This window comes from Talpa europaea (genome assembly GCF_964194135.1).
Source record: "Talpa europaea genome assembly, chromosome: 13".
Taxonomy (NCBI): Eukaryota; Metazoa; Chordata; class Mammalia; order Eulipotyphla; family Talpidae; genus Talpa; species Talpa europaea.
The window spans coordinates 69,406,555-69,419,058 of NC_140080.1; the positions used below are offsets into that span (position 1 = coordinate 69,406,555).

The window sequence follows — 12,504 nt, forward strand, 5'->3', positions numbered from 1 at the left end:
TTATATTTTCTTATAAAATATTAGTCACTTTGATTAAATGGGTGATTAAGTATTGCTTCAGAGTAATGATTCAAACCTTCTAATAAATATGACAAAACTTTCCTGAAATCAAAATTTCAAATAGTTGCAATTAATGAACAAGTAAAGGAGATCTCAGAAGATTTCCTGAGATAAACCATGGAATTTTTCTTTCTCCTTGTGTTAAGAAAAATAATAAAACAAATTAGACTTCTTTGGTATGTTAATTTTCATGGGAAGCATGGCCACATTCAAAGATGTGTAGCAAGTATGTGCATAACAATGTAGGAGCTAAAAATTATATAGGGCCTCCCTGGTGGTGCAAGGAGTTAAGCACTGCACTACGGGGCAATCGGCAGCCTCTGCAGCACCAGTTCGATCCCTGGCCAGCCAGGAAGCAGCCCACATGGTGAAGCAGACCTCTTCTGTCTCACCCTCTGCTCCCCTCAGCAGTGTGTTTCAGTCATTCTGACTGTTCAGTTCCCCACTCTGTCTCTGGTGAATCCTTTCACCTCCCCTTCCCCCCGCACCTCTGGCTTGTACCCCAGCTCTTGTATGCATCAATAAATAAATCTTTAAAAAAATAAAAATGATATAAAGCTTTTTTAAAGCCTAATATATTCTGGTATAATATTAATGTCAATTCTGGTTATTATTCTAAAATATTGTATGACAAAAATTGACTAAATTTCCTTGTCAACTGTGTAATGAGCAGATCTTAATTATGGTCATTTTAAAGTCTTTTTACACATTTGCAGAAGTTATTTATTTACTCAAACACTTTATGTTCACAAGAAGCAGAGGAAAAGGACTTTGAAAAATAGTCTGGAAATACTGGTTTATCATAAAACTGGATGAGAATAAGAAACTGCAGATTTTATGAAGAAAATCTGGACTCTGGAGAACTATAGGTACCTTGGTGGTATGGTAATATACACCTGAAGAGATAGGAGGGAAGATATAGGAGAGCTTTTATTTCTGAATCTGTAACATTATAAAACAATGTTATCTTAATAAAAATTATTTAAAAATTTTAACAAGATTTAGATTTTCTACATGGAATGAATTACTTAGGACAAATAAAAATTTTAATGATTTTTTTTTGTTTGAGATTTGTGTTTTGCTTTTTCCAGATTTAAGAAAAACTTTGCTTTTAAAAATATGACCTACAACATTGGTAAATTACATTTTTTTGGTGGGTATAATGGAAAACATTTGCTTTTTTCTCTCCCTGACTCAGAAACATTAACAGATTTAATGTTTGGTCTGAGAGTTTAATATATGAGTATGATTTAAAATTATTCTAGCTTGTTTTAATAAATGTCTTCCATCCTCACCTACTCAAAAAATGAGTGTTCAACTTACACATGTGTAACCCAGTGAATATTTTACAATCAAATGCTAAACATTTCCATTCCTTAAACCTGATATATGCCTGATTCAGTCTGCAATAACCAGAGGGATAACTGCCCCAAATCCCTCAAGATTGAGGAATATGCAAACTCAAGCAGGAACCAAAACAAAGGTCAACTGCCCTCAAATTCCTAGACCACACAAGCAATCTGCCATGATCCAAGCTTATCTAATTTCCCTCTTAAGATTTGTTTCCCATTGATGCAGTGAAGATAAGCCACAAATTTAACATGTGCAGATGGATGATACCCTGACCTTAAATTGACCTCTCAACGATTGGTGACCAAACATCAGTCCTAATATAACTAACAGTAATGGAAGAATTCATGCAATTAATTCAAAAGTAAAAGGTGCAAAATGAGGAATATCCAGTATAAAGACCAGGATCACATTGGGAATTGGGACTAACCTATTATAATTTGCCACTCTCCATCCTTCCTTATTGCTAACCCCAATTTTAATCTTTAAAAGCCTCTGTCCGCTTTGAGACTTTCCTTCTGCATCCTGGCTAGTTGACATTGAAATAAAACTTTTTCTTTATTCAAAAGTCAGTGTCATATTGGTATCTCTGCACCTTGGCAGGGGGTTCATGCTTGGTAACAGAAACCAAACACACACACACACACACACTCTGTCTGGGAATTAAAGCTATGCCAGAAATTGACCTAAATCTCTTCTAAAAGGTCATGTACTAATTTATTGTAATGGGGAAATGTAGAATTTTTTCTGAGATGGTAAAAGTTTAACACTTTCAAAGCCAGAATTGAGAAAGACTACTCCAGAAGCAAAGGCACATATCTTTAGATATTTCTTAAGGGTTTGAATCTTTAAGCCTTTCTGCTTTGTTAAATTTTTTTGAGAGTGGTGTTTTTTCTAAGTGTAAAAAATGTTGTCCTTTTACTCCATTTTTACTCATTACTTAGCATTACTTTACTTTTGGAGAAAAAAGGCCAAAATCTTATACACAAACCTTAGTTCTTTCTCTCAGGAGATAAAGGGTTGGGAGTGTGATGATATAGGCACTTATTAGCATTATATGAAAAGGTACAGGTATGAGATAGAGTACTAGAACAATAGTAAGAATAGATAAAATTCAAAATTGTGGGACTTATTTGGAAATATGGAAATACAGGATGCAAAATTTATGTGCAAAAGTTGGTCAAATACCTACATCTATGAACAATGGTAAAAATAATAATTGAGGACAATAAACAAAAATTGGCAAGTCAAGAGGAATTTACCAAAGAAATAAAAAATTAAAAAGAGGAATTTACCAGTGATTTGGTAGATGTAGTAGATTGGTAGAAGAAGGGGTGAGGGAAAATACAAAGAATTCAGTGAAGTTATAACATTATTTGTTTAGCATCTGACAGACATTTGAAATAAAATGCTCAAGCTTTCTAAAAGATTTGGATTCTACACTGTGAATATTTTGCTATTGTACAAAAGCAGCTGTGGATAGGAGAATATACTATTAGGTCAAGTATAGAATCTTAGAAATTGTCCAAAAGCAGGAAAAGGTAAATGAGGAAGAATAGAAATAACAAGAACCTCAAGAAAATGAGTTAAGAATAAAATTTTTGCATCTGATGCAGAGGTAATTATGTGATCTCTATAAAAACTAACTCAGTATAATAGTGAGGACCTGTGTCTGAATGTGAGGCTCTGCCACGGGAGTTGGTGGTAATACCTGTGATCCGTGAAAGTAAAACAATCTTCTAACAAATCTGGTAAAGAAAGATGAACATAGATTGTAGAAGACTGAGAAATGAGAAAGCTTTTCTAGGATGTTGGGGATAATTTTTAAGGCAGAAAAGAAAATTTTCCTCATTTTCACTGAAAAGAAAAACTGAAAATGTTGGAATGATTGATAAATTCAAAGAGGTAGAATGATAGGGAAACAGAGGCACAGTTATACAGATTGTGCAAAGAAGACCAGGATATCAGGATATTCCTTTGAAAGGAAAGAAAGGAATAATTGAGAACTTTTAGATAATCGTCAAAATTTGTATTATTTCTCTGAAGCTTGAGTGATAACTAAATTTTATACATATTCATAATGGCTAAATTGAAATAACAATGAATTCAGAAGGTCAGATATCAAAATCATTAAGGAGGGAATTATAGGATATAATTACAAAGAAATGCCATGAATAAAGAACATTGAGAATGGTATAAAACTCTACGGGGGAATGGAGATACAGTCTATAAGAAAGAGGGCAAAAAGTGGTACAAATAGCAGGTGGGGAATTCAAATGAATGTATTTGCTAATTAGCATCAATTAAATTAATTGGTCATAAAGAGAGAAACCTTTACAGTTGTACTCAAGTTAAAGAATAATGTGAAGAAGTTGAGGCAAATGATGTGTTAGTCAAATTCCTTCAAAAATAGTACAATTTTCTAAACATTAATATTTATCTTCTGATAAAAGGACTAACTGTGAGATCAGAAGGTAAAATAGCCTAAGGAGGATATTATAAGAGCTACTGAAAAAGAATAAAGAACTTATAAGATAGTATTAAAAAACTATGTTGTTTCATAATTTTTAGATTATTTACAAACTTGTTTTTAAATTTATATATAACTTTCCCCCCTAAATTTGATATCACTGCCACCCAGGAAATAAGTACACTAATATAAACAAAAGATAATTGGGACCTTAGAAAGGTTTTGGCTCTGAATGTCATAGCAGTGAAGTTAGGAAAATTCTAAATAACAAACCTATCAAAATAAACAAATTGTTACATTGTGCTAGTGATGAAGAAACAGAAAACGATCTCCACAAGAGAAACAAGTTTTTTCTAGAGTGATATTCTAAAAGAAGTTACTAAAATAAGCTTATTTATAGTGGATATTTAGTAGCCAAATGGACCATTTCCTTGGCAAAATTTTACACAAAAATGCATGATTTATTTCTTCAGTCAATCACATGTTAAAAAGCAAGTAGAGAGGTGATTTTTCAAGATGAGTTTATTGAATTCGATTATCGAGGTTTAGTGATATAACTTTTTTCTGCAATGATCAAATTCTTCAGAAAAGCAGCTGAAGGAATTTGATGTCAAAGTTGCACAATAAAACCAGTAACAATTTGATTCTACTTTGGGATTAATTTAATGGCTGCTTAACTCCCTAGACTCTTAAAATCTAATGAAAACTAAGTCAGTACTATGGAGCAAACTGATTAATTTTTCATATGGCATCCTTTTCATATTCAACAGAGGATTTTATGATTTGAGATGATTGATAAGAGTGAAAACTGGTGAAATGTATTGAAAAGTATGACTATTTCTCACATTATAGAGACTATTTGGAAAAATGACAAATTTAGGTTACTTAAGCCATCAACACCTGCAGACTCTTGATAATTCCTGTGAAATATGAATGCAGAAATGTGTACAATTTGTATGCATTAATTGAAGTTAATTAAAAGTACATGTGTTGGCATGTAAATTCTTAAGAAGGGATAGTATGTAATAATTAAACATGACTAGATTTTATATTAAGGTCCCCAGAAAGTTAAAAAGAAAGCTAAGTTTCTCAAGTGTATCACTAAAGTATGTTGAGATAAACCATTTCTATGTAAATATCTGTTTGAATTTCGTAAAGTCAGCTAGGAAATATATAATTCAGGAATGTGACTTCTTATTTTATTCCATGGCTCCTAGTATATATTACTCTACTCGATAAACAACACTGAGTAAACAGCCATAGTAAACATTGGCTGATTAATATTATTGATGTATTGTATGTACAGTTAGCAAATATTGCCAGAATATGAATTTTGGAGTATGTCAATAAAATAAAATTTAAAAAGAAGAAAACATATAATCCAATACTTTGTATTTCATTCTATTTAAGGAGTTTCATCCCTTAGAATTTTCTAAGTAAATAGAATAAAGCTTAAATGCCACTTTCATTACACAGTATAGATACCCCTACCAAATAACCCTAGGTTTTACAATTTCCATTTTACAAATATATTTAAAACTTCTTTAGGTTGCCTTGTTGACCTGTTAAGTATTATGTAATAAAATTGTGTGTAAAATCTATCACATACTGAAGATAATACTTTCTTCATGTTGACTAACACAAAACACCATATTAAAAGTAATTTTTGTTTAATGATGCTTAACTGTTTAAAAAAAAACTTATGGATATTTTATCAAATACAAAAAAATGAGAGCAAAAATATCTGTGTCTAATACTTAGTTGTAATTACTATCTATTCTAGTTATACAATTTCCTATTTGTTCTAGATAAGGATGAATATTCAAATGACCCAATTTCTACCTCATGCTCCAAATTAAGTGCTACAGAAAATAAAAGTGGGCTAACCTACAATATCAGTTTCCATCCATGTTGTTCATTTACACTTAAATCAAGTTAGACCTTGTGTTAGTACTTAAGCATTTCATTTTCCCAAACTTGTCACCTCAAATAAATCAAGAGAAAATGTTATACTTTCCTAATAAGTCATACACATCTTATGTTGCTCCTTATTATTTTGCATGATGTTATGTACATCATACATAAGTGAATAATGGGCAAGTGAACAAATGGTATTTATTAAAATTTAAATGTTGTAGCAATTCTGAATAATATATTTCTTTTAAGATTAGTTTGTGAAACTGTGTTTTTTTTTGTAATAGTTAACTTTTGTTGTTCTCTACATATAGCACAAGGCTTCTACCAAAGAAATGGCCATATTGAAGTGAATAAAATCAATAAAAATGACAATCAATAAAACACTTGTGAATGTCTCAAACATGCCTTAGAAAAATGAAGCATTTTATATGACAATGATCTTTTTCTTTTAAGAAATGATTAAGGAAATATTTTAAACCATCAAAAATAAAATAAATTTTAGTAAAGAAAACAATCTCTAAATATTAAAGGATTAAGAAAAAAATAGTAATGTCAGATGCTGATAAAATAAAAATCTTGGATATGATCTTTATTGTTCTTGAAAGACAAAAGAATATATTGTGCATTGTACCTGGCTAAGATATATTTTCCAGTGGAATGTTACATCAATTACAAAGTGTTACTGAACTAAATGTCACGGTCACGATTTTGTTTTTGTTTTTTTTTTTAAAGATTTATTTATTTATACAAGCACTGGATATAGTCAGAAGCGCGGAAGGGTGAGAGAATTCACCAGAGCCAGAAGGGAAAGCAGAGCAGGCAGATTGACGAAGTACACTGCTGAGGGAAGCAGCGGATGACAGGAGAGTTCTGCGTGCCATGTGGGACCCTCGCCCAGCGGCTGAGGATCGAACCGGTGCTGCGGAGGCTGTGGGCAGCTCCGCAACCCAGCGCTCAACTGCTGCACCACCAGGGAGGTCCACGATTCTGGGTTTTTATACTTGTGGAGATGTCTTTTTTTGTCTATCATCTCTCTTCTATTGGCCACTGATAATAATTTTTAATAATCTGTAATAGGAAAAATAGCTTCATTTTCTTCAACCTCTCAATTTCTCATATATCATGCCACCCACTTCTGTTGTCATAATGTAGTTTGGTAATGCACAACTGTGCCACTTTAATTTTCAAATGACTTAAAGTTATATTCTAACTTCAATGTAGTTGTTCTGAGAAGCAAGCACATATGTAAATGGAGTGTTCTGTGATCATATAATGCAAATATTTTGGGAAACTTTTTTTAGGTGATAAGTTAAATAATATTTGGTTAGTAATATTTTCTGTTAAGATTTACTGAGGGGTTACTGTATGTCAGAAGTGACTTCCAGAGTTTTCCATATGACAATGTATATATCCTCACAGCTCTATATCAGGAGCTATCATCTCTCCAGAGGTGGCATCCAGGCACAGGCAGTTGCCATAACCTGTCCAGGTCACATAGCTACCAAGTGGTGAATCCACAAACTCAAACCAAGTTTTCTGGGGACTGAGCCTTATGCTCCTGACCAGACTGCCTCTCTCTAAGAAAGTAATTTTTTCTTTATAAAATATATCTCAGGGATTTCTACAAACCAATGTAGAAAAATACAAGTCAGTGAATTTGTTACTTTTGTCATTTCACTTACATCTGAAAAATGTGACATATATGTGACATATTCTGCAGCCTTTCCTGTCTGCACACAGTCCTACCCTATCACACCGAATAAATTAGAGGCACACAGCACAAACACAGTCTTTGCTTTTATGGAGCCAGGATTAAAAAACATGCTTTCAGAAAATTCCTAATGCTCTTCAACTTACAAAGATAAAACAAACAAAATAAAAATATTGTAAATGTATGTACTATTTCTAGGTATAATTAAGTCAGGTGAAGTGGAATGAAGTACTATTGTTATCTAATTTCTATAAGTAACCTAACGTCTGCATAATTTTATGCCTCTATGAAGTTCAGCTAAATGTAAAATCTCACACTATTATCCACAAATACCCAATACATTGAGTACAACAAAGCCTTATTTTGCACATGAGGGTTTTTAATCCCTCGATCTTTATTTTCAATGTTTGCTATTTGTTAGCGATTGGTACAAAAACAGTACTACTTAGATCGATCTATTCATTTCCTTTAGTCACAGAGAAAGCCATTCTCACATGCCATCTAACGCAACAACTAGTGTTTCAGTTCAAAACTTGGTTAACCTCATATGCATGTTATAGTGGCAGAGAGAAAACAAACATGAATGAGATGCTGTTCTCATTGCTTTTTACTTCTATCACCACCCTCATTTACTATGACATGGTACCATGTGGGCCTGTGACCACTAGTCTCACAAGATATTCCTTATTGAATAAACAAGAGAATAAATACTTCTGGAAGATGAGAAGGGGAAAAAAAAAAAACAAACAAGCAAACAAAACCCCCTTTTGACCTGACATTATGGAAAAAAAATAAAAGACACTAAGATGAAAAAAAAAATAGTGTCATGGTTTACATGTGGGATTTTGATGGAGTCTAGGGCTGTGTTTTAATTCAAAACTCACCATCTCAAAACCACTTCTTTTCATCCGCCTGCAGGACTTGAGGTAAGTACGTATACGTTTTCTGGCACGCTCTTGATACTCAGGGAATTGTCGCCTGCATGAGTCAATGATAGCCTGGATCTTTTCTTTGGGCTGCTTAGAGATTGGGACCATTCGGTCCAAGTTTTCATCTACAAACAGCCTGACAAACATCTGTTGGCAAGAGGGAGACAGAGGAGAAGGGTTTGGAGGGCTGCTCTCTTCTGTTCCTAGCTTCCTGTCTTGATTACCGATAGGAAAATATTCTTTCTGGAGAACTTTGCAATGGAAAGCCAGAATTTTTAAGCAAACACCCTTTAAAGACTTTCTAAATGGTTGGATAATAAATAGAGAGAAAGAGAGAGAGAAAAGCAGACAGACAGACAGACAGACAGAAAAGAATAGACTATTGTGTAGAAAAATCAGGAAATAACAGTAGACTGCGACAATTAAGCATCCCATAACATTTTCTATTAATGATAAATACAACTTTTACATGGCTACCCTGCACAGTGTTCTAAGCTCTGAAAACAAACAATTGACTCTTGTCATGCATAATTAGATAAGCTGGGAAAGCAACAGAAATAAGTGATGACGGGCGTACTCTTCCGAGGAATAAGCTGAGGCCCCCTTCATCCACTAGTAAACATGCATACTCACACAACACAACTCCAGTTTTCAGCGCACATTTGGCTTTAAAATTCTAAACAAAACACAGCAATTCTGGTGTCTGGTTGGCAAAGAGTGTTTCATGTACTTTTTAAATCCTTCTGTAAATTAAACAAACATGTCTCTAAAATATCCACATTTACCAACAAGCAACAACATGAAAGTGAAGTGTTAAAAATGAAGGCACACTGGGAGTGTGACAGGACTCACATTAAAAGCTTTCAGTCGCTCTGCTTCCACGCCATCTGTCTCGTTCACTTTCTCAGCATCGTCATGGTCGTCGTGGTCATCTTCATCCTCATCCCCCCTGTTTAGAGATATGTCCTCAGCAACCCGGTCCACACTCTCATTTTTGCCAGAATCGTAGCTTGAGTAGCTATGTGCAGGAGACTGAAAAGAAAAGGGCGGTTGGTTGTGTTTAAATTCACTGCTCACGTTTATCAAATTTATTTTAGTTTTAATTTCAGCTGTTTTTTAAAACACTTGTTTACGTGATTTATTCCAGAACTGCAACTATTTTAATTTTAATTAAAATTAAATTAAAAGAAACTCTTATTTCTATAGCCATGTCAGTCACATTTCCAAGGTTCAAAAGTCACATGGAACATTTCTATCATTATCAAGTTATTGAATTTAGCTTTTCAAAAGCAAATTACTTTTTCTACTAAAATTCATATTCTACAAATGAAAATTCAACCTATAGTCAATTTTGTAAGAGAATCATTGAATCACATGTTTTAACAAATGGAAATGACCTCAAACCACTATTTTTCTTTAAACAGATCAGGATATTGAGGGGTGATCATGTTTAATTGATTTGCCCAAAGAGACTATAGAAAATATTATTGAGACTATGTGTTATCTGCAAGACAACATTTTTCAAAATCAACTTATAAATTGTTGATGAGTCTTGAGATGGCATCCTGTTCTGGTTTAGAAGAAATGAACCAGGTCTTCCAAAGAACTGTTAGTTTAGTGCTTCCTAATGTGCAAAAGAAAATAAATGCCTATCAAGATAATTCTTTCAAATTTTGATATTTGAATACAAGACCAACCATGGCTTCCACTGTGACATCTACTTTGTCAGCACAGTAACTTTTCAAAAAGTGCCCCTGTTTCACAGGTCAAAGTCTCTATCCTATGGGCACCAAACTTGTCTACCCTAAGTAGGCATGTCGCAACTTTACCTCTAGGTGAAGAAAGCTTGTCTATAATGAAATCAAGTTGAATTCAGTAGAGCCAAGCAGCACAGAAATAGTCCTGATAACATCATTTCAGCATCTAGATTCAACTGTGCTTGAAATTAACCCGAGGGCCCTTCAGTTATGAGATACCATACGCCCTCTACCTCCTGCCGTTTATGTTTTTACTTCAATCTGAATTTCATTCACTTGCAATTGAATATGGAGTGGCATAGAAATCAGTTGTTAAAAGACCAGATTAACAACCCAGTTTTCACACATGATAACTTAGATAGTATGTGGTCCCAAGCAAAATGATGATAATCTCTGTAAACAGCAACAGCTGCCTTCGAATCCATCAACAAAGCAAAAAACTTTAAAAAAAAAAAACTTTATATAATCAAAACTTTTAAATGAGCAGTGTCTAAAAATGCCTCCATGTCATGAAAACATATGTATTTTTTATGGATCTTACTAAGAGTAGGGATAATAAAAGTAGGCTATCTCATTGATGTTAAAAGTGATATTAAAATTTAAAACCAGTATATTTTTAAAAGTCAAATCATTAACAAGGTAAATTTGCCTAATAAAATATAATGCAGTACATAGGTATGAAAAACATACTATGAATAATATCCTTATCTGAATCCAAATATACTAGGCTAATTTATTTTTTCTACACTCCACATGAGACACACAGCCCAGTTAGTTTTCTGTTACAAGCAGAACCACCAGATACATGCAAGATTTATAGCCCTAGACACTCCAGGTTAAGAAAACCCAATTTTATAGATTTGAGAAGGTTCAGGACCTAAAAATTTAAAGCAAAAAGTTATTTTCCCCCTCTATAATATAAACTAAAATTTTTATAACTATGAATTCTGCTTTTCTGAAGTGTGTCATTTCTTGATCCCCTCAAAGCTGCAGATCTAATTAGCATCCAAGGCCAATATGATTAACTTCAATTTCCACAAAGATTCCCACTTTACATCACTCCACTTTAATCTTTGCTAAACTGTGAACTCTTAATATACTAAAGCATTTGACACAGAATTAAATACTACCACTTTGCTCCATTTTTCATGTTAATTTTCCTTCATGCTCAATAGGCATCATCACAAATCCTGCTACATTTCCCCCCTCATAGCAGCATCCAAGAAATGCTCTCTACAGGATTGACACTCAGGACTGCTCACAATTTCCTTTTTCAGCAAAAATATTTGCTCTTTAAAAATGGCGGAATGAAGACAAGACACAGATCATCCTTGCAAAATATTGCAAAACACATATCTAATAAAGAATTGTCACCCCAAAATAGAAAAAAGACCATGAAAAACCAACAAAATCTGATTAAAAAATGGGCCAGAAATTTCAAGAGATACTTCAGCAAAGAAGATATGCAGATGGCAAATAAGTATATAAAAATATAATCCACATCATTTATCATCAAGTAAATGCAAATTCAAACAACACAAATATACCACCGCACACCTACTAGAATGGCAAGACCCAGACCTCTGAAACCAAGAGCTGGTCAGGATGTGTAGTGACAAGATATTCTTGTTCACTGTTGGTGGGAATTCAAAATGGCATAATCATTTTGGAAGATAGTTTGACTTTTTCTTCCAAAACTAAATATACTTCACCATATGATCTAGCAATCTCGATCCTTGGTATTAACCCAAGGACTTAAAAGCTTAGGTCTAGACAAAAATCTGCATATGGATGTTTATGGCAGCTTTTTCATAATTACCCAAACTTGAAAGCACCCCAGACAGACATGGTTTAGTAGGTGAATGGATAACCTGGTACATTCAGAGAATGAACTATTACCAACACTAAAAAGATAGTTATCAAACCACGAAAAGACATGGAACCTTAAATGCAAGTTATTAGGTGAAAGAAACCAATGCGAAATGGCTACCTACTATTTTATTTCAACTATGTAACTTTCTGGAAAAGGCAGAACTATGGCAGTAAAAAGATCAGTGGTTGCCAGGAGTGGGGAGTGGGGAAAGGTTGAACAGGCAGAGCTCAGAATTTTTAGAGCAGTAAAAATAATCTGTATAATAATATAATGAATATATGTTACTATACATTGGTAAAAACCCATAGAAAACACATTATTAGTGAACCCCAACATAAATTACAGGTTTGAGGTAATTACCATTTGTCAATGTATGCTCATCAATGGTCATAAACTTAGGACTTGGTAAGTGATGCTAAGTAATGATAATGAGGGAT

The 12,504-nt window shown here is 33.5% G+C and overlaps 1 protein-coding gene across 5 annotated transcripts in view; it reads right to left on the minus strand.

Moving 5' to 3' along the window:
- Window positions 1-12,504, minus strand: part of NOL4 (nucleolar protein 4) — a gene marked incomplete at both ends in the record, with an annotated part of 302,349 nt that overhangs the window by 69,946 nt on the left and 219,899 nt on the right. For 3 of the 5 annotated variants that reach the window (XM_084251768.1, XM_084251767.1, XM_084251766.1), the window contains one exon: window positions 9,290-9,469. In XM_084251768.1, the coding sequence (XP_084107894.1) occupies window positions 9,290-9,469 (180 nt within the window). Of the gene's footprint in view, window positions 1-8,392; window positions 8,585-9,289; window positions 9,470-12,504 lie in introns of all 5 variants that reach the window. The other 2 variants (XM_084251765.1, XM_084251764.1) reach the window with 1 other exon arrangement.